The sequence below is a fragment of the Lithobates pipiens genome, unplaced genomic scaffold (genome assembly GCF_037356315.1).
Source record: "Lithobates pipiens isolate NorthernLeopardFrog02 unplaced genomic scaffold, aLitPip1_a1.2 Scaffold_27, whole genome shotgun sequence".
Taxonomy (NCBI): domain Eukaryota; kingdom Metazoa; phylum Chordata; class Amphibia; order Anura; family Ranidae; genus Lithobates; species Lithobates pipiens.
Genome location: NW_027507788.1, coordinates 79,032,020 through 79,054,359, shown reverse-complemented (window position 1 = coordinate 79,054,359; position 22,340 = coordinate 79,032,020). Strand labels below are relative to the sequence as shown.

Sequence of the window (22,340 nt, the reverse complement as noted above, 5' to 3'; positions counted from 1 at the left end):
CTTACACACCTGAGAAACAGACGCTTGACATTGGAAAGCCCAAGAGACACCAATTGCCCAGGTAGAATGTGCCGTGACAGGAAAGTGAGGCGCCCGCCCCCTTATGGCATAAGCCTGAGCCACAATCTGTCTGATCCACAGAGAAATGGTGGCAGACGAGACCGCCAGGCCCTTCTTTGTACCAGCCACCGATACAAATAGCGAATCCAACCTCCGAAAAGGAGCCGTAGCAGACAGATGCACAAACAGAGCCTGGACCACGTCCAAGGAATGCAAAGCAACCCCTTTGGGGTGTGACAGCCAAGGACATAAGGACGGAAGCACAATGTCCTCATTTAGATGAAAGGCCAAAAAAACCTTTGGCAGAAACGAAGCCTGCGGGCGCAGCACCGCCTTATCCTTGTGGAGGACCAAGTAGGGAGACCTGCATGACAAGCTCAGAAACCCTCCTGGCAGATGTAATAGCCACTAGAAAGACTACTTTCTGAGAGAGTGTCAATAAGGGGATCTCCCTAATGTTTTCAAATGGCTGTTTCTGAAGCACCGAGAACACCAGATTCAAATCCCACTGAGGCAGCGGTGGTCAAACTGGAGGGTCCACATGTCAAACCCCTGAACAAACGTACTCACCAATGAATGAGTCGCCAAGCGTCGCAGAAAGACAGCCAAAGCTGATATCTGCCCCTTAAATGGTGCTTAAGGCAAGTTTCTGATGCACTCCTTGCTGCAAAAACAGCAGGATCCTGGAAACTGAGTATGTGCGCAGAAGTCACCCCATCTCCTCACACATGGAGATGTAGGCCTTCCACGTACAATGATAAATCTTCCGAGAAGACTTCCGTGCGTGCCCTCAGCAGAGTGGAGATTACCAAATCTGACAGACCTCGGTCCCTTAGCACCTGGCTTTCAACGGCCATGCCATTAAAGCCAGGGACGGTAAAAGCAGTATGAAGTATTGGACCTTGAGACAGAAGGTCCTCTTGCATCGGCAGCTGCCTAGGAGCATCCACCACCAATTGTACCAAGTCGGTGTCCCACGGACGCCAAGGCCAATCTAGGGCAATCAGAATCACTGAAATCCCCTAGGCCTCCACTCTGCAGACGTGGTAGAAGTTTGAGTGGGGGGGGCATAAATCAGCAGATAATGCCCCCATGGAGCCACCAATGCGTCTGTTGCATCCGCCCAGGGATCTTTTGACCTGGCCACAAACCTCTGTACCTTCCGATTGAGTCGAGAAGCCAGGAGATCCACATCTGGCGTGCCCCACCTTAGGCAAAGTAGCCGAAATACATTCGAATGCAGCGACCATTCCCCTTGATCCAGCATCTGACTTGGATAGTCCGCTTGCCAGTTTTCTACGCCCGGAATGTACACGGGCGACAGAGTCGGCACACACCGCTCTGCCCAAAGCACAGATGTGAGCGACCCCCAGGGCTGCAGCCAAGCTCCTTGTTCCTCGATGATTGACATACACCACAGCAGTGGCGTTGTCTGACTGGATCCTGACCGGAGCCCCTGCCCCCTCTGTGACCATGTGGAGAGGCACCACCTGATCGCCTGAAGCTCCAGCACATTGATCAGCAGGCGGGATTCTTCCTGCGTCCAGCGACCCTGGGCCGACTGTACGCCCCAAACTCCCCCCCCCAACCAGTCAGGCTGGCATCCATTGTGATCATTGACCAATGAAGAGGAAGGAACGACTTCCCAGACCGAAGGGCCGGTGACCTCAGCCACCAGAGCAGGGAATCCCTGACTAGCTGGCTCACTCAAATTTAACAATCCAGAGACAATGGAGATTTGTCTCATTTGGACAGGATCTCCTTTTGCAAGACTCGAGTGTGGAATTGAGCATGCGGTACCCCCTCGAAAGTGGCTACCGTGAGACCCAGCACTCGCATGCAAAAAACGCAGCAAAGACCACCTGCAGGACACCAACAAGTTCACCGCAGCTTGAAGAGTCTGCAGCTTGTCCGAAGGGAGAAAGATCCTCGCCTCTGAGGAGTTCAGAAGCAAGCCCAGCTACTCCAGGCGTTGAGCCGGCACCAACACCGACTTCTGGAGGTTCAGTACCCAACCAACCCCCCAAAGAGTTTGCATGGCGATTGCCACATCCTCCCTTAAATCTGAGGCAGAAGGTGCACTCAGAAGGAGGTCGTCCAGGTAACCCACAATAGTGATCCCTTGCTGCCTTAGCAAAGCCCAAAAGAGAAAAAAACTGTCTGTGGCTACAGGAAAATGGCCGTGGTCCGCGTGGCGGCCTCCCCACATGGCATACACACCAAAAGACCCCACCATGGCCTAGAAATAGGGAAGAGAACGAGCGGACCCTTAGCACCCAGTGCAGCCCCCTGCGAGGACTCAGAGCCCCCCCCCCCCCCCCCCGGAGGACCCCCGGCCAGGTACGTGCACTGCACTCCCATGTGTCCAGTCACACAGCGGCCCATAACATGGGGAGGAGTGAAGGGACAGGGAGATAAGAAAGGGAGAGTGAGAGGCCCCCTAGTTGACCTCCCAGGGAATGCCCAGCTGCTCCATCCTGCTGAGACAGGTGGAACCATATTTACTCCTCCTGCAGGGACTGCTGGACGCATTCCACGGACAAACCCATCACCCGAGCAGTAGGGGGTGGCTGTCGGCCATGGACAGCAGTAGCCTAGTCATATGTGTGCCCCCCGGAGCATATAGCTCACCGGCCACCCCTGGACCAGACAGGCATGTAGTGGCTGACCCAGCTCGTAGTTAAGGTCTGCTCATGCTCGATGGTCAGGCTGGGGAGACTACCAGGATCTATATTATCCAGCCTGTCACTCAGCCCGGCTGTTGATTGTAGATCACAGGAATCAAAAATGCTGAAAAAATAAAAACTTCCCAGGACCAATGGTCCCACCAGGAGCCAGGTCCTTCTACAGTAGGCAAAAAAAAACTGAGCTTAGCTGCTGGATGCAGTGTGAGGGGTTATAGCCAGTAGGACCACCCCCTGGGTGGTACTGTGCAGTTTTGCTGTTTTTAACATGTTCTGCCTAGTTCTCTCCTGAAGGGGCGATATAGCCCTAAGATCATGAAGATAGTGTGTCCGTCTATGAACAGAAGCGAAAAAAAAAATAGGATTTTTATAACAGCTTACCTGTAAAATCCTTTTCTTGGAGTACATCACAGGACACAGAGGCTCATAGTAATTACTACGTGGGTTATACCTCACCTTCAGGTGCTGGACACTGGTGTAATCAATTAAACAGGAAGTTTTCTCCCTATATAACCCCTCCCCTACGGGGAGTACCTCAGTTTTTGTAGCAAAGCAATAAGTAGCCCACAAGAGGGGCGGGAGCTCTGTGTCCAGTGACGTACTCCAAGGAAAGGGTTTTACAGGTAAGCAGTTATAAAAACGATTTTCTTTATCGAACATCACGGGACACAGAGGCTCATAGTAATTACCAAGTGGGATGTCCTAAAGCAATGCCTACTGAGGGGAGGGAGACACAAATGCAGATAGCCATCAGACATGAGGACCTATACTGCTGACTGCAGTACACTGCTCCAAAAGTGGCATCCTCTTGCCGTCTTACATTCACCTGATAGAAATTAGTGAACGTATGTATAGACGACCAAGTAGCGACCTTGGAAATCAAAGTCATAAAGGCACCACCCATGAAGCGCTTACTGCCCTGGTAAAGTGCACTCTAAAGGAGAAAACCTTTTCTTCAAACCACAAGCCTGAATAATAACTTGACAAATCAACATTAAAACAGTTGATTTAAAGGCTATCTGCCCTTTCCTGAGACCTCCTGGTAGCACTGCAAACAGTTTTCCGTTTCAGGACTGGTCTCCATCCCTAGAGGCCAGCCTTCGTACCTACCACCTCCTAGGTAATCGGCATGAAGGATCTTCCTTTCTGCCAACTTTGCTGAGATTCCGGTGTATCCCTGGGACCAGACCCTTTGGATAATGCCTAGGTTAGGATCTACTTTTTCCAGGCAGACAGAATAATGTTTATAGCAAGCCTTGAACAAAACTGAGCATAGGGAACTGCTTTGAATGAAGCCATCTTCCTTAGCACCTTAGCCCAAAAAGGGGTCAAGGCAAGGAAGAGTTCCTTACCTTTGCTAAGTCCCAAACACTCCAAGCTCCTTACTGACCGTAAGAAAGTACCTTTAGACTGGGATCCCAACCCAGGAGTTCCTTCCAAGCTGGGACTCACACACTCATGGCCCACTGTTCTGTCTCCAAGGCCATCCGACCTGTCAGGACATGGTAATGGCTGCCCTTCATATTGCCTACAACAATAGGCTAGGAGCAAATCTGTGCCCTCTAGTGGCTGGGGAAAAAACAGCAGTCTGCCTGAGTACAAGCACGATAGAACAGCACACTGCTCCCAGTGGCCACCGGGAAACAGACAGTCAGAACGCTCTCTTAATAGAGACACTGCAAACAAATGCAGACTTCACCATTCCTTGCTGCAGGGTACTGCTGGAGTATCACAGCGACCCAATCTTCACCCATCATGGCCAGTTAGTGTAATGCCAGACCTTCAAAGACGGGGTCCCCTCTGTACGTAGGGTCTACTGCCTTGGGCCTTGTATAGCTCCCTGCCAGAGCAAACCTGTGGTATAGCAATGTGACCAAGGTGCTGGATCTCAGGGCCCAGCTCTCCTAAGAGAAGCGTTACAGGCAAAATCTCGTTCTTCGGTATTGAGGCATCAGGTACATCCACTTTAGCCTTTGTTTGGCTCTTTGAATGGATCCGATAGCGTAAGCTCCATGATCTTGTTCAGGCCATCTAAGGAGCACTCATTAACCGTGACCAACACCTTAGACACTGGCAGAAAAAAAAAAAAATGAGGTACTCAATGTAGGGGATGGCTTATATAGGGAGGAAACTTCCTGATTACACAGTGTCCAGCCTCTGAAGGCGAGATGTAACCCACTTAGTAATTACTATGAGCCTCTGTGTCCCGTGATGTATGATAAAGAAAGTTTTTGTTTTGTTTTGTTTTTTAACAGTAATTCCAACTTTATTCGTTGGATGCCTAAGCATTTGAGCATTGTCTGCCAAATAACAGCTCTTATTCACAGAGGATATACTGCGTTAATTGCTAGTATACCGTACTTTTCCGACAATAGACAGGAAAAAGCATGCACAATTTGAGGAGGCTTTAGCGAACCCAAACACTCAGTTAACCACTTAAGCCCCGGACCAATTTGCAGCCAAAAGGACCAGGCCCCTTTTTGTGATTCTGCACTGCATCCCTTTAACTGACAATTGCGCAGTCGCGCGACTTGGCTCCCAAACAAAATTGGCGTCTTTTTTCTCCCCACAAATAGAGCTTTCTTTTGGTGGTATTTGATCACCTCTGCGATTTTTATTTTTTTGCGCTATAAACAAAAATAGAGTGACAATTTAGAAAAATTCTATATTTTTTACTTTTTGCTATAATATCCCCAAAAAAAACATAAAAAAAAAACTTTTTTTTACTCAGTTTAGGCCGATACGTATTCTTATACATATTTTTGGTTAAAAAAAAAAAAAAAAATCACAATTAGCGATTGATTGGTTTGCGTAAAAGTTATAGCGTTTACAAAATAGGGGATAGTTTTATAGCATTTTTTATATAAAAAAAATTTACATTTTTTTTTTAATAGTAATGGCGGCGATCAACGATTTTTATTGCGACTGCGACATTATGGAGGACACAGACATTTTTGGGATCATTGTCATTTATACCGCAATCAATGTTATTTAAATGCATTGATTCCTGTGTAAATGACACTGGCAGTGAAGGAGTTAACCGCTAGGGGACAGTGTAGTGTTATGTGTTTTTTTTTATTGTAGGGGGCGTGGCCTGGCATGTGACGTCGCTGATCGTCCTTCCCTAAAAAAGGGAAGAGCCGATCGGTGACAGCCACACAGGGAAAGGTTTGTTTACACAGACCTCTCCTCGTTTTTCAGCTCTGTTAACCGATCGCGGGACACCAGCGGCGATCGGGTCTGCTGGTCCCGCGGCCATGGATACGGAGCACAGGACTGGGTCGGTTGGGCACTTAAAAAGCAATGTACCGGTACGTGCTTGTGCCCAGCCGTGCCATTCTGCTGACGTATATCGGCGTGAGGCGGTCCTTAAGTGGTTAAGGGAGCATAAATGTGGAGTGGTCCATTCAGCAAGACATTGAAACCAGCTGGTTCTCCCACATTTGACACCTCAGAAGAGGAGTCATCAGCCTCACCACAGTCCTCTAAGGGGATTTGTCTTCTCCCACCCCTATTTCCCCAGTTTGAGTGTCCTGGGCAATGAAAGAGAAGCTGTGCGATTAAAACTACCTAAACTTTTTTTTTTTAAACCCATCATGGCTGAGGGAGAAAAGAACCTTTGGTAAAATACACAGGGGCTGTAGTGTTGAAAAATTACAAATATTTCATGCCCCTGATGCTCACTCTAACCAGTCTCTCCTTCTCAGGGGAGGATGCCATCTGTAGGGATGAGTAGGCTTACCAGAGCTAGAGGGGGACTCCTTTACCTCTATTTCTGGGGATGTTTTAACCCCCTTTCTGACCTTAGCCCGATGCACAAAGCAGCGGTACCAACACAAGAAATTGCATGCACTGCTTGAGCAATAGTTCAGCTTCAACACCACTATTAAGGCTCAGCCTGATGCAGCAGTAAATGTGTCAGAGGAAAAAAACCTGTGTCACCAAAACCTCAAATGCCACCTTTGCTTGTGTCCCTCCATATTTTTTACAAAATACAAAAGGCTCTTTTAAGAACAAACCCTCCTGCACTGGACGTCGGAGGACACCAACATCACCCTAAACCCCACATCACCTACAGCCCTCCCTTTCAAAAAGAGCCTTTTTCCAGCACGAGTGGCAGGGGCTCTCAGTCCTGTGGAATCCCTGGGAGGAAGGAGAATTGAGGGAGGGAGGTCCGTAAGCTGCGAGCGGCATGCTGTTCGCAACTTTTTTTTTTTTTTTTTTTTAATTGCAGCGCTTCCTTCCCCACGAAGAGGGGGAAAAAATGTCGGCACATTTTTGAAAAATATTTAAAAATTTCTTAGAAAATTCCACTTGCCCTTCCCGCCGCAGGGTTTTCTGTGGTAAACCAACAGACCCAATCTTCACCCTTCACAGTGGGCTCCATTAAATCTTCAAAAGCTGGGGATCCTAAAAGGAAAACCCACAATCCTGGGCTTGCAATAGCCCCCTGGCAGTAAAAACTTTATGGCCTTAATACATAAAAGTACTGTATCCCAGGGTCCAGCTTCCCAAAGCATTCACAGGCAAAAACCTTGCTTCTTCGGATACGAGGCCTGGGTACCATTCAATACGGCCAAGATCAGACACTCTGAATGGATCCATCTGCATAGCCAGCCCCAGCAAGGATTGCTCCAGTGGAGCTCAGTACAGCACATCTTTACTCGTGACCAACACATTAGACACTGGCGAAAAAAACTGAGGTGCTCCCACCAGTGGGAGGGGTTATATAAGGAGTGCACGTTTTAATTTAGGGTGTGCCAGTGTCCATCACCTGAAGGTGGCCTATAACCCACATAGTAATTACTATAGCTCTGTGTCTCCTGATGTATAAAAAGAAACGGATGTAAGAATTTACATCCGTATCCATTTTACAAAAAAAATAAAAAATGTAATTAAAAAAATTAAATAAAATGGAACATCTGTGTGAAACCAGCCTAAAATGGCAGTTCACGTTCCACTCTCCTCCCCTGCATTGAAATCCACATGTGGTCTCACAAGGCTTTAATATATTGATCCTTTATGGACAATCACATTCCATTTTCCTCATAGATAGCATAAACCCAGGGATGTGGTATATGGATCAGTAATCGAGGATAAATATGCGCTATGCTGTATTAGATCTCCTCCTCTCCTCCATTCACAGGCCATACAAGACAAATAAGAACTCCATAGTTTAGTAACTTCACTGAAGAAATGGTTTTATTAAAAAACATAGAAGTGAATAAAGAGTCCTGCGCAAATCTATCAAAAAAGTCCTTTTAAAGTGCGAAGTGCTGATGAAATATAAATGAATAAAAAACGTATAAATATATATGAAAAAATATTAAGCAAAAATGAAAAGTCCATAAAGTGTAATTCACAGGCACCAATGGTGAAAAAATGTAGATGAAAGCAGTAATATAAATCCCAGGATTAAAGGCTCTCAGAACTCTCACCTCCAAGTATAGGAAACGGGCACATCAGAAAAAGCTAGCCAACTCCACTCCTCGTCTCCAGCCACCAGGGGGGTCCTCCACTGCAGCAGACTAGGAAGCGATATTCTCCACACCGGGCCACAAGGGGGCCATATAATGCATGTAAACTTATACTGTAGTTGCGGGGAAGATATTCACAGAGGTGTGCGGCTCAAATATATAATGAAAAACATGGAGAGAGAGGGAAGGCTCTGATAGTGTAGTATTTACTTAAAATATAACGATTTAATAGACGAAATAAAAATCGGACTCTCACATTTCCCTGAAGAAGTCACGTGATTGACGCAACACGTAGGGAGTGGCCGTACGTCGTACCGGAAGTGAAGTAGGACTGGCGGAAGACCCATAACACCATTTTACTTCCCTCTCTCTCCATGTTTTTCATTATATATTTGAGCCGCACACCTCTGTGAATATCTTCCCCGAAACTACAGTATAAGTTTACATGCATTATATGGCCCCCTTGTGGCCCGTTGTGGAGAATATCGCTTCCTAGTCTGCTGCAGTGGAGGACCCCCTGGTGGCTGGAGACGAGGAGTGGAGTTGGCTAGCTTTTTCTGATGTGGCCGTTTCCTATACTTGGAGGTGAGAGTTCTGAGAGCCTTTAATCCTGGGATTTATATTACTGCTTTCATCTACAATTTTTCACCATTGGTGCCTGTGAATTACACTTTATGGACTTTTAATTTTTGCTTAATATTTTTTCATATATATTTATACGTTTTTTATTCATTTATATTTCATCAGCACTTGGCACTTTAAAAGGACTTTTTTGATAGATTTGCGCAGGACTCTTTATTCACTTTTATTTTTACTGGGTAGTTTGTGTATACTATCAGGTTCAGCTGCATTTCTTGCACCTTTGGTTTTTGATTATTCATATATTTTTTCTACATTTACTATTTTATACACTGATGTTTTGAAGAGGTATTTTTACCCTGTTTACTGTTTGTTGAATAGTAGCGCGAAGGCCCATTTTCACTATTAAAAACATAATACCTTACATTTAGGTTAAAGAGGATGTAAACCCTGATGAATTTACTTCCTCTTTCATTCCCTGCAAATGTAAAGCATAATGGACTACTATGCATCACATAGTAGTCCATTATGTGTCACTTACCTGACACAGGATCCAGCGAAATCACCGCTGTCCCCTGTAGTCCGGCGCATCCATCTTCTCGGTGGGTCTCGCTGCTCCACCGCTGTCATTCAGCGAAGCCTCGATGACGTCACTCCCACGCATGCGCACGGGAGCCGCCACTCGCGGCATATCGCCGTTGACCGTGGCGCACTCAGTGCACCTGCGTGTCGCTGACTACGGCGCATGCCTGTCTTTCGGCAAATATTTCCTAAACCATGTAGGTTTAGGAGATATTTCTTGGACCTACAGGTAAGCCTGTCTGGATGGTGGGAGCAATTGAGTTCACAGCTTTCAAGAACTGATTTTTTTTGAGCACTTGATCTTCACCTCATCACTTTTTGATGCACATGCACTTTATTATCTGGGACTTTTCTTAATATTAATTATGTAAAATCAGATGAACATCTGCTTTTGATCCGAGTACTTATCGTTTCATATATTATCGCATAGTATCGCATATATTGTATTTTTTCAATTGGAGTAGTCATTCATGCATATCTTCTTGTATTAGCATACTTTATCACTGTTTCACTTAATGTTGCATAGTACTGCATTTTATTTTATTATTTTTTTTAGGGGATAATCATTCATGCATATTTATTTTTGCTGCATAGCTTCTTGAATTAGCGCACTTTATAATTGTTTCACAACATTATCGCACATTATCGCTTATTACTGCATTTTTGTCTTATTTTTTGCTGCATAGCTCTTTGAATTAGCGCACCATTTTTATTATTTGAATTAGGTACATATCATTAGACTCAGAGATCAAAATTTTTACTTAAAGAAAAATAATATTTAACCACTTGCCTACTGGGCACTTAAACCCTCCTCCTGCCCAGACCAATTTTCAGCTTTCGGTGCTCTCACACTTTTAATGACAATTACTCAGTCATGCAACACTGTACCCAAATTAATTTTTTGTCCCTTTTTTCCCCAAAAATAGAGCTTTTTTTTTGCGCTATAAATGAAAGACTGAAAATTTTGAAAAAAAAAGCATTTTTCGTTGTTTCTGTGATAAAATTATGCAAATTATTCATTTTTCTTCATAAATTTTGGCCACAATTTATACTGCTACATATCTTTGGTAAAAATAACCCAAATTAGTGGATATTATTTGGTCTTTGTGAAAGTTAGCGAGTCTACAAGCTATGGTGTGAATCATACAAAATTGATCACATCTGATGTACTGGTGGCCTATCTCATTTCTTGTGACCCGAACAAGCCAGGAAAGAACAAATACCCCCCTAAATTACCCCTTTTTGGAAAGTAGACATTCCAAGGTATTTAGTAAGAGGCATGGTGAGCTTTTTGATGTTGTCATTTTTTCCCAAATTAAGATAATTTTTTTTTCCACAAAATTGTCATTGTAATAGGTTATTTCTCTCACATGGCATGTGTATACCACAATTTACACCCCAAAATAAATTCTGCTACTCCACCTGAGTATTACAATACCACATGTGTGGGACTTTTCCACAGCCTGGCCACTTGGAGAGGCCCAACATGCAGGGAGCGCCATCACGTGTTCTAGAAGCATAAATTACACATATAAACTTGTTGACTACCTATTACACTTTTGAAGGCCCTGGAGCACCAGGACAATGACATGTGGCACTGATGACAGGTGGCACTGATACGTGGCACTGATGACAGGTGGCACTGATGACAGGTGGCAGTTTATTTTACCTTTTTAACTGGCGGCCGCTGCAGCCGTTCAGCTCTCCCTCCTCACACGCTGTCTGTGTGAGGAGGGAGAGCGTCACTGAGAGATGATCTCATATGTTTACATATGAGATCATCTCTCATTAGACACGACGATCGCGCTGTAAACGGCCACTGTGATTGCCCGTTTACAGTGATCTGTGATTGGCTGTGTCCGAGGGACACAGCCAGCCCAGAACTTCCCCAATGTGCGCTCTCAGCAGCGCGCATTGCGGAAGTAAATAGGAAGACGTCCAGGGACGCCCTCCCAGCAGGTAACGTCTGCGCTATAGCCGTCTTTCGGCTATAGCGTGGCCGGGAAGTGGTTAAAAGAGCTAAAACACTGTTTTGCAGATTTTCAGACAGGACTGTAATATAATTTGCATGACAGACTCCCTTGTCATAGGCAGGTACCTCAATACAGGAGTACATGTCACATAAGGCATTTCTCCTCACAAATTCACACTCAAGTTCTTACTGACATGTATGGATGGTGTACTGAGCTGTGTGTGTGCTGCACTGCATTTCCTGATATGTAAACAAATAATGCATTCTGTATGCAGGCCTACTGGCTGACCAACTAATAAATAATGAAAATAGTTGTCAGGTATTTTTTATTGATTATTATTGATTATGTTGATCAGTGGTTTCAGCCCTAGATACTGGTAAACTATTTAGCATTTTTAGTTTTAAAAATTACATTTGGCCTGGAGCTACTAATGGTATTGAGATACTGTGTGGTACCGTTTACAGACCAAAAGGTTTTACTTAATAATACTGATAATGATTTGCAATCAATATTTGGTAACAAAAACACTGAAGCTCAGCAAGCGTTCTCCCTAGTCTGCTGTTTTCAGTAACTGCCCAGATTCTACCTTGGGGAATCTACAGTAGGCCATTGCAATACACAGTACATGCAACACCATACAGAGGAGCTGCAACAGCCATCTTGTGTGAGCCTGTATGATAATTAAAAACTGTGCTCTCACATTTTGCAGCCTTTCTGGGAGCACGCTCTGTACAAATACATTGTGTTGGAGGCTTGTAGTTAGGTAGGTACAATCGCTGCAGTGGTAGGGGAAGTTACATAGTAAGGTTGAATAAAGACCCCAGTCCAACCTGAGTGAGTGTCTACAATTGTCCCAATCCCTGTACATCACACACTCACATCGGTTCCTACCCTTAAGGAGCCCACAATCCAAGGTCCCCATTCATATACTAGGGCCAATTTTGGACAGAAGCCAATTAACCTACCTGCATGTCTTTGGATTGTGGGAGGAAACCAGAGTACCCGGAGGAAACCCACGCAGGCACAGGGAGAACATGCCAACTCCAGGCAGGTAGTGTCGTGGTTGGGATTTGAACCAGCCACCGTTTTTACTGCTAGGTGAGAGTGCTAAAAAAAAAAAAAAAAATTCTGCCCTAAAATATCGGCCGCAAAATCGGCATCATATACCGACAATCGGCCACACCAATTTCTAATTAACGGCATCAGCCAGAGAAAAACCCATGTCAGTCGACCGCTAACCAAGACAATTACAATTTAGTTATTAACAATTGATGAGCTCACCTTTGAAACATGTTAGATGTTCCACCCTTTTCTTTTCCTCCAACATCTGAAGCCTCTACTCCCCAATTCCTCCATTCTCTGTAACAGCAGGCAGTGGATCCCTCCCTCGCACACACAGATTTTAAAAACAGCACAGACGTTGCAGGGTTCATGTGAATAGATGTCTACAAGTACTGTCGGCCATTGTAGCTGATGGTTTGTGGTCCGGTCGTTCTTCGTGCTCTCAAGTAACTGTCTGCCCACATGAGGTATGAGCAGACAGCTATGCCGGGAGCCTACAGGAGTTTGCATCCGCGATCTGCTGATCATGGGTGCAATGCTCTTTTACCTGCAAGACCATGTGCATTTTTTTTTTTTTTTTTAAAGGTTAAAAAGGTAAACTTTTCCTTTAATCAGTAATTAATCACAGTACAGTGTCCATCTATTAGTACCTGCAGGAGATCAAACTGAACCCGACCCTCTGTGTTAATGACTTTGTTTTCTCGTCTACCCATCTGCTTAGACTGGAAAGAAGAGTCCCGTATAACAGACTTCATGCCTCGAATTCTTCCTAGAAAAGGAAATGTGCTAACCTGCAACAGACAAAACAGCACATTAAGACTTAAAGTTGAACATTAGACATTAAAATTAAAGTTGATGTAAACCCTCTCCTATACCCAGTGAAGTGAACGGCCACAGATGATACACATGGATGAAACAAATCCTCCTACATATATGTTTTACATGTATATCGGCTGTCTTCAGCTTTATATATTCTTTAAAATGTGCACATCCTGTTAGAGATGTTCTCTTCCTGTTCAGCACTGGGAGTGGATTCTTGGCATACAGCCGATTGCAGGAATAGCACACAACCCCCCTCCACATAGGCATAGACTTGCAGAGCTGTGCCAAGTCAAGCTTTCTGCTAATTTATAGCAACCTCCCACAACACAAATTGCAGGCTGGTTTTATCTTGGTAGATGGAGAACGAAACAGCAGAAACACAGGGAACTCAGGGCTTTGGAGAGGGATAAAAAAATAAAAATACAGATTTATCTGCCCAGCTCAAACTTCATGAATCAGGTTTACATCCAATTTAAATGAGAAACACAGTGATAAGCACATCTGTCCCTGATTGGCAACTTGTGCTGCTTCTTCCTCTTCTCATATTCCAGCCCTGCAGTACAGAGACTACAGTAGGCTGATACTAAATCAAATTCAGGCATTTACACCGCTTCCCTTTAACCACTTAAGGACCGCCGCATGGCAATGTACGTCGGTGCAATGGCACAGACAGGCACAAGCACGTACATGTACGTGCTCGCCTTCCAGCGGGTGGGGGGTCCGATCGGACCCCCTCCCGCTGGATGCGGTGGTCCGTTTCGCTGCAGGAGCGATACGGGATGAGGGGATGGCCGCTGGTTTCTGGCCATCCCCTCTCGATCACTCCTGGCAAATGAGAAGCTTCCCCCGCTGTGTATAGTAAACACAGGCAGGGAGGAAGTGATGTCATTCTCCTCGGGGCGGTCTTTTTGACCGGACTACGAGGAGAACACAAAGTAAGTGTGCATCAACACTACACTGACATGTAGGTCCACATAGGCACACAAATCCCCCCCGATCCCCACCCCCTCCCAGTCACAGTGTCACTGATTGCAGTGATCATTTATTTTCTGATCACTGCATTTAGTGTCAGTTGTGACAGTAAAAACTGTCAGGGCAGTTAGTGTTAGGTCCAGGGTAGCCCCCTACCCCCCCAATAAAGGTTTAACCCCATGATTGCCCCTAGAGTTAACCCTTTCACCCCCTTTTACCAGTGTCACTAAGCGATCATTTTTCTGATCGCTGCATTAGCGTCACTGGTGCCGCTAAGTAGCTAGTTATTTTTTTAGGTTCACCGCCAGGTTTTTATAGCGCTAGGTATCCCGATATACTAGCCAATAATGGTTTTAACCCCCTGATTGCCCCTAGTTAACCCTTTCACCAGTGATCACCGTATAAGTGTTACGGGTGACTCTGGTTAGTTAGTTTGCTTTTTATAGCATCAGGGCACCCACTATTTATTACCCAATAAAGGTTTAACCCCCTGATCACCCGGCGGGTGATATCAATTAGGTTTTAGGGTCAGGGTCTGCGTCGCCCCAGGAAGCGCTAGGTTAGTGCCAGTACCGCTAACACCAATGCACAAAGCATAAACCTCCCGTAGTGGTATAGAATCTGAACAGATCAATACCTGATCAGATCTATACTAGTGTCCCCAGCAGTTTAGGGTTAAAAAAAACGCATTGTTAGCGGGATCAGCCCAGATACCTGCTAGCACCTGCGTTTTGCCCCTCCGCGCAGCCCACCCTAGTGCAGTATCGATCAATCACTGTCACTTACAAAACACTAAACACATAACTGCAGCGTTCGCAGAGTCAGGCCTGATCCCTGTGATCGCCAACAGTTTTTTTTTATAGCGTTTTATATTTAAATCCGGAAGGCAGTGCTTGGTTTTTGGGGTCCCGTACATGGCTAGGCTCCCAAAAAGTCCCCCACATGTGGTATCCCCGTACTCGGGAGAAGCAGCAGAATTTATTTTGGGGTGTAATTTCACTTATGCCCATAGCATGTGTGAGCAATATATCATTTAGTGACAACTTTGTGCAAAAAAAAAAAAAAAGAAATTGTAATATTCCTGCAACTTGTGGCAAAATATAAAATTTCATGGACTCAACATACCTCTCAGTAAATAGCTTGGGATGTCTACTTTCCAAAATGGGGTCATTTAGGGGGGTTTTGTGCTATTTTTGGCATTTTATGGCCTTCTAAACTGTGATAGGTAGTGAGGAGTGAAATCAAAAATTTGCACCCTTAGAAATCCTGAAGGCAGTGATTGGTTTTCGGGGTGCCGTACGCGGCTAGACTCCCAAAAAGTCCCACATATGTGGTATCCTCGTACTCAGGAGAAGCAGCAGAATATATTTTGGGGTGCAATTCCACATATAAACTATGGCATGTGTGAGCAATATATCATTTAGTGACAACTTTTTTTTTTTGTGTCATTATTCAATCACTTGGGACAAAAAAAATAAAAAATATTCAATGGGCTCAACATGCCACTCAGAAATTTCCTTGGGGCGTCTACTTTCCAAAATGGGGTCATTTGGGGGGGTTTTTACTGCCCTGCCATTTTAGCACCTCAAGAAATGAGATAGGCAGTCATAAATTAAAAGCTGTGTAAATTCCAGAAAATGTACTCTAGTTTGTAGACGCTATAAATTTTGCACAAAGCAATAAATATATGCTTATTGACATTTTTTTTTTTTACTAAAGACATGTGGCTGAATACATTTTGCCCTAAATGTATGACCAAAATTGAGTTTTTTCGATTTTTCTTATAACAAAAAGTAGAAAATATATTTTTTTCCTCTAAATTTCCGATATTTTTCCATTTATATCGCAAAAAATAAAAATCGCAGAGGCAATCAAATACCATCAAAAGAAAGCTCTATTTGTGGGAAGAAAAGGACGCAAATTTCGTTTGGGTACAACATTGCATGACCGCACAATTACCAGTTAAAGCAGTGCAGTGCGAAATTGTAAAAAGACCTCTGGTCCTTAGGCTGACAATTGGTCCGGGGCTGAAGTCGTTAATAATTAAATTTAAAGTAGAATCCCCCCTCCTGTTAGCTAAGCTAACCTGTGTAAAAGAAAAAAAAAAAAAAAAATGTGTATACTTAACTATTTTTTAGATGGATCTAGTCAGGTCACATGATTTGGCACCCCTGTATCAGTCAGCAGCAGGGCAGTGGGAGCACAAACAACGGCTGGGACATGGCAGAAAGGGAGCACTTTAAACTGATCTACTGTGAAATTGCTTACATGAGGAGGAGATCAGAGGGCCTCTTCAACATGCTTCTGCTCATACACTATCCAATCACAGGATGGGGGAGGAACCTACATTAATCTGTATTGTCTTATTGCAGGATTGTCTGCAGGGTTGCTCTGTGCTATCTGGATCAGAAAATAAACGTGGAATTCCAGCTAAAAATTTAAAAAAATATATATAATTTATATGTACTATATAATAAACTTTTATATTATGCAGTACTGAATGTCCGATTAGAAAGATCTAATCTAATCTAGATAGTCAGCAATCCGCCTCACCTTTCCCAACAACAGTACACCTGTGCAGCCCAAAGTGGCTGCTCACAGGCACATCCTTGCAGCAGAGCCCTGTTCTGCCTAGCTGCAAGACCCCTTGCACACTGAAGGCTGTTTTCAAGCATTTTAGTGCTAGAAATAGCACCTGAAAACCATCTCCCCTGCCTCCCTAGTGTGAAAGCCCAAGTACTTTCACACTGGAGTGGTGCGCTTGCGGGACGTTACAAAAAGTCTTGCAAGCAGCATCTTTGGGGCGGTTTGGGAGCGCTGTATACTGTGCTTCTAAACTGCCCCTGACCATTGAAATGCATGGGCAGCGATTCCGAAGCGCCTTGACACGGGTGGTTTTAACCCTTTCTTCAGCCGCTAGTGGGGGTTAAAAACAACCCACGCGTGCCCAAAAAGTGACGCTAACATAAAAGGTAAAGGGCCGCTAAAACTAGTGGTGCTCTATCACTAATGCACCCCGACCCTCGACACACTATGAACGGAGGAGCATCCTGACCACGTGACAAGGGAATATAAACGAGAAAAGAAAAAAAAGGGTACTTGTATGGCGATCAACATTTTTGAATTAAACGGTTTGTAAAGATTAATTTTTTTTTGTTTTTTAAATAACAAAAAAACTACTTACCTTCTCTGTGTAATGGTTTTGCACAGAGGGGCCTTGATCCTCCTCTTCTGGAGTCCCCCGGCGGTGCTCCGGGCTTCTCCTCGGGTATACTCAGAGAGACACTTTCCATGGGGGCACTCGTGCGGATGCGCTCCCGAGTCCTGCTGCTGCATCCACTGGCACAGACAGCAGGACTTGGCCCCGCTCCCCCACTCCCGTGTCACTGGATTTGATTGACAGTAGTGGGAGGCAATGGCTCCTGCTGCTATCAATCTATCCAATGAGAACACGAGACAGCGGCTGGAGCTGCTATGCTTGTCCCTGTCGCTGGAACGGTCAGGCTCAGGTAAGAAAAGGGGGGGGGGGTGCTGCACTACAGAATGTTTTTCACCTAAAGCACTTCAGCCCCGAAAGATTTTACCCCCTTCCTGACCAGAGCACTTTTTGCGAATCGGCACTGCGCAGCTTTAACTGACAATTGCGCGGTCCTGCAACGTTGCACCCAAACAAAATTGGTGTCCTTTGTTTCCGACAAAGAGCTTTCTTTTGGTGGTATTTGATCACCTGTGTGGTGTTTATTTCTTGCGCTATGAACAAAAAAAAGTGTGTCAATTTTGAAAAAAAATTAAATATCCCCAAAAAATTTATTAAAAAAAAAAATGATTTTACCACAGTTCAGGCTGATACGTATTCTTCTATACATTTTTGATAAAAAAAAAAAAAAAAAAAATCGCAATAAGCGTATATTGATTGGTTTGCGCAAAAGTTATAGCATCTACAAAATAGGAGACAGTTTTATGGCTTTTTTTATAAAAAAAATTTCTTACAAGTAATGGCAGAGATCTGCAATTTGTATCGGGACTGTGACATTATGGTGGGCACGTCGGACAATTTTGACACATTTTTGGGATCACTGGCCTTTTTACAGCGATCAATGCTGTAAAAAGGTCACTGGCAGTGAAGGGGTTAACCACTAGTGGGCAGTGAAGGGGTTAAGTGTGTCCTAGTAGGTGTTCTAACTGAATGGTGGAGGGGACTGTGCAGGAGAGATGACAGATCAATTTAATGAAAGCATATCGAAACTCAAGAACAATAATTTAACCACTTGACCACTGGGCACTTAAACACCCTTAACCAGACCAATTTTCAGCTTACGGTGCTCTCACATTTTGAATGACAAATACTCATGCAACACTGGACCTATATGAAATTTTTGTCCTTTTTTCACACACAAATGGAGCTTTCTTTTGGTGGTATTTAATCACCGCTGGGTTTTTTTTATTTTTTGTGCTATAAAAGGAAAAATACAGAAAATTTCTGTTATAAGATTTAGCAGATTAGTATTTTTTTTCCTTCATAAATTTTGGCCAAAATTTATACTACTACATATCTTTGGTAAAAATAAGTACAAATTGGTGGATATTATTTGGTCTTTGTGAAAGTTATAGAGTCCACAAGCTATGGCGCCAATATCTGAAAATTGATCACACCTGAAGTACTGACGGCCTATTTGAATTCTTGAGACCCTAACATGCCAGAAAAGTACAAAGACCCCCCAAATGACCCCTTTTTGGAAAGAAGACATTCCAAGGTATTTAGTAAGAGGCATGACAAGTTTTTTGAAGTTGTCATTTTTTCCCACAATTCTTTGCAAAATCAAGATTTTTTTTACTTTTTTAAATTTTTTCACAAAATTGTCATATTATCAGTTTATTTCTGACACAGCATATGCATACCACAAATTACACCCCAAAACACATTCTGCTATTACTCCCGAGTACGGCGATACCACATGTGTGAGACTTTTACACAGTGTGGCCACATACAGAGGCCCAACATGCAGGGAGCGCCATCAAGCGTTCTGGAGCACCCAGGACAATTCTGACATTTCTCTCCTACATGTAAAAATCATCATTTATTTGCTAGAAAATTACATAGAATCCCAAAACATTACATATGTTTTTTTAGCAAACACCCTGGAAAATACAATGGTGGTCGTTGCAACTTTTTATCTCACACGGTATTTGCGCAACAATTTTTTGAATGCTTTTTTTTGGAAAAAAAACAGTTTTGTGCAAAAAAAATAAAAATAAATAAACACACAGTAAAGTTAGCTCAATTTTTGCATAATGTGAAAGATTAAGTTACGTTGAGTAAATAGATACCCAACATGTCACTCTTCAAAATTGCACACGCTCGTGGAATGGCGCCAAACGTCGCTACTTAAAAATCCCCATAGGCGACGATTAAAATTTTTTTTTACTGGTTATATGTTTTGAGTTACAGAGGAGGTCTAGGGCTAGAATTATTGCTCTCGCTCTAACGTTCGCAGCGATACCTCACATGTGTGGTTTGAACACCGTTTTCATATGTGGGCGGGACTTACGTATGCGTTCACTTCTGCATGCGAGCACATGGGGACAGGGGCGCTTTAAAAAAAATATATATATATATTGTTCATTTTACTTTATTTTAGACATTTTTCTCCCCCCAAACATTTTTTTCGATCACTTTTATTGCTATTACAAGGAATGTAAACATCCCTTGTAATAGGAATATGAAATTACAGGACCTCTTGGGGGGGGGGGTGTCTATGGCTGGGTATTGCAGGGTATCACCAACTATGGTTGGGTATCTCAGAGCATGGCGTTGCAGAGCATGGCGTTGCAGGGCATCGGCGGGCGTTGCAGGGCATCGGCGGGCGTTGCAGGGCATTGCAGAGTAATGGCAGGGAATTGAGGGGTTAATTTTTGGTGAGCAGCGATGTGGGCACTGCAGATGCAGCCCACATCGCTGCTGACACCGATCTCTTCCCCCTCCGCTGTTCCGATCGGTACAGAAGGGGGGAGGGAGGAACCAGCGTCATAACATGACGCCGGTTTGTTTACAAGTGATCACTCCGTGGTAAATGGCCGCGATGAGCGGCCGTTTACCGTGATCCGTGATGCTCCGGGTCCTGTGGACCCGGCGGTCACGGATGCAATCGAGTGCGCGCCCCAGGGGGCACGCGAGAGCGGAATTCTGGGAGGACGTCATATGACGGCCTCCCAGAGTTAAACAACCGCCCTGTAGCTGTCATTCGGCTATGGGCCGGTTGTTAAGTGGTTAATATATTATAGGTCGTCAGTCATTAAATATGGTGGCTGCATTTGTTTCCTTTTTTTACTTGGTGATCCTGCCAGTAACACACTTCCTGTTCTAGGCTGACATTTTCTTGCCATAATCTATTGAAGCAGATGCAGTATTGTCACTACTCAGATTTGAAATATAAGCACATCTCCCCTTTCTCCTTCTCTGTAATCCTCAGATAAAAGAGAACAATTTAACGGATAAAAAGCGCAGCACAGGCACACAGCACAGTATCAGAAAAAAAAAAATTCTGGCAGGATCAACATGCATTTTTATTGGGTTTTTCAGACAAATTTAAAATAAAAGGAAAAAATACATATCACAGTTAAACATTGTGAATAGCAATAGTCTCTAATGTCCACACATTGTACCAATATGAATACAGTAAAGGTTACACAGAGGGCAAAGCAGATAGTATGTGGTATGACAGGATGGAAGTCATGTAAACATTAAAATCTTGGATCTAAAGAAGCTAGCGTGAGAGGGCTCTCAACCCATTGATTACACATTTTGTCAAAAGGTCTGCAGTTTCTTCCTGCGTTCAATAGGAAAAAACTCCATGAGCAGAGAGCTGTCAGTAACAGTTCTCTGTTGTTCTCCCTCCTTGCTCACTGGAGAGCTGAGATGTAGAGGGGACGGAGTGGCTGGCTCAGGCTCTCGGCTGAGAGGCTAAGTCGGGCATCAGTCCAGGCACCTGGCAGATCCAGACTCCGTGGTTGGGATAACGTGGTGCCCGGACTGATATTGGTGATGTCAGCAGAGAGCAGACTTCAGTCCACTCTCTGTTGAACAGGTCACTGGAGTGCAAAACAAGTGCAAAAGCAGAAGCCAGGGGTGTACATATGCAGTGACCACTATACTTTGCTTAAAAGCGAACATTAAACCCCCTGATGCAGTCATCATAAAACAAGCAGTAAGGTGGCACCACCAAACACCTCTGTGTATCGCTTTTCAGAGGAGCAGCAGTCCTTACCGAATGTGTAAACAAGGCCTTACAATTTACACCAATTTTTGAGCAAGCCACAATACACATTAAAAACTTTACCTTAAGAGTCTGTGCTCTGTTGATCAGATATGGCAAGTCAAAATTCTGAATATTGTAGCCGGTTATGATATCAGGATCAATAATGCGCACAAACTCTGCCCAGGCCTGTGCAAAGAAAAAAAAAAGTGTTATACACTGTCACAGGGAGGTTTAAACTGTATTGTATGTTTAAAAGGCAGGAGGAGAAGAGAAAGAAAAAAAAAAAAATAAAAACACATTCTGTACTTCTCTGCAATACATGCACATTTCCAGATGTTTCATCCCTCTGAACACCGTGTAAAGTACAGACATGTACCTTTTTTTTTTTCCCTATAAATATTTTATTTAGTAAATCAACAGATTCAGACAAATGGGTTAACACATTCGTAATAGTACAGCTTAAAATCGAGATTAAACATCAATAACAGATAAAGAAGATAGTCTGTAGGGGCACCCTGTCAGACGGGGCTATAACCAAGGACCAGAAATGGCATATAGAAATAGTATCCAAGGGCTGAGGGACATTTTGACCTTTCACCCCCCCGAATAAGGAGAGAGGAGGGGGTTTACAACTCCACTCCTGGTTCAGGAGCTAAATGTAGTAATTCTTGACAGGGTGTGACAGGCGTCCGACAGGGGGGGGTACCTTCCCGGTAGAGATAGTAAGGTAGAGGGAAATGGATCAGGCAGAGCACAGGGGGGGTGGGGAGTCTCCGCAGCCTAGTAGCTTGGAGTTAGGTATTGCTGGTATTTATCAATAGTTGTAAAATGTCACCAGCAAGCCCAAGTAAATGAGACTTTATGCATTCTTTT

The 22,340-nt window shown here is 44.1% G+C and overlaps 1 protein-coding gene across 1 annotated transcript in view; it reads right to left on the bottom strand.

Moving 5' to 3' along the window:
• POLD1 (DNA polymerase delta 1, catalytic subunit) overlaps positions 1-22,340 on the bottom strand; it is a 360,607-nt gene that overhangs the window by 293,946 nt on the left and 44,321 nt on the right. The window contains exons 10-11 of the mRNA XM_077457111.1: positions 21,549-21,653; positions 13,068-13,208 (exon numbers count right to left, since the gene is read on the bottom strand). Of these exons, the coding sequence (XP_077313237.1) occupies positions 13,068-13,208; positions 21,549-21,653 (246 nt within the window). The remainder of the gene's footprint in view (positions 1-13,067; positions 13,209-21,548; positions 21,654-22,340) is intronic.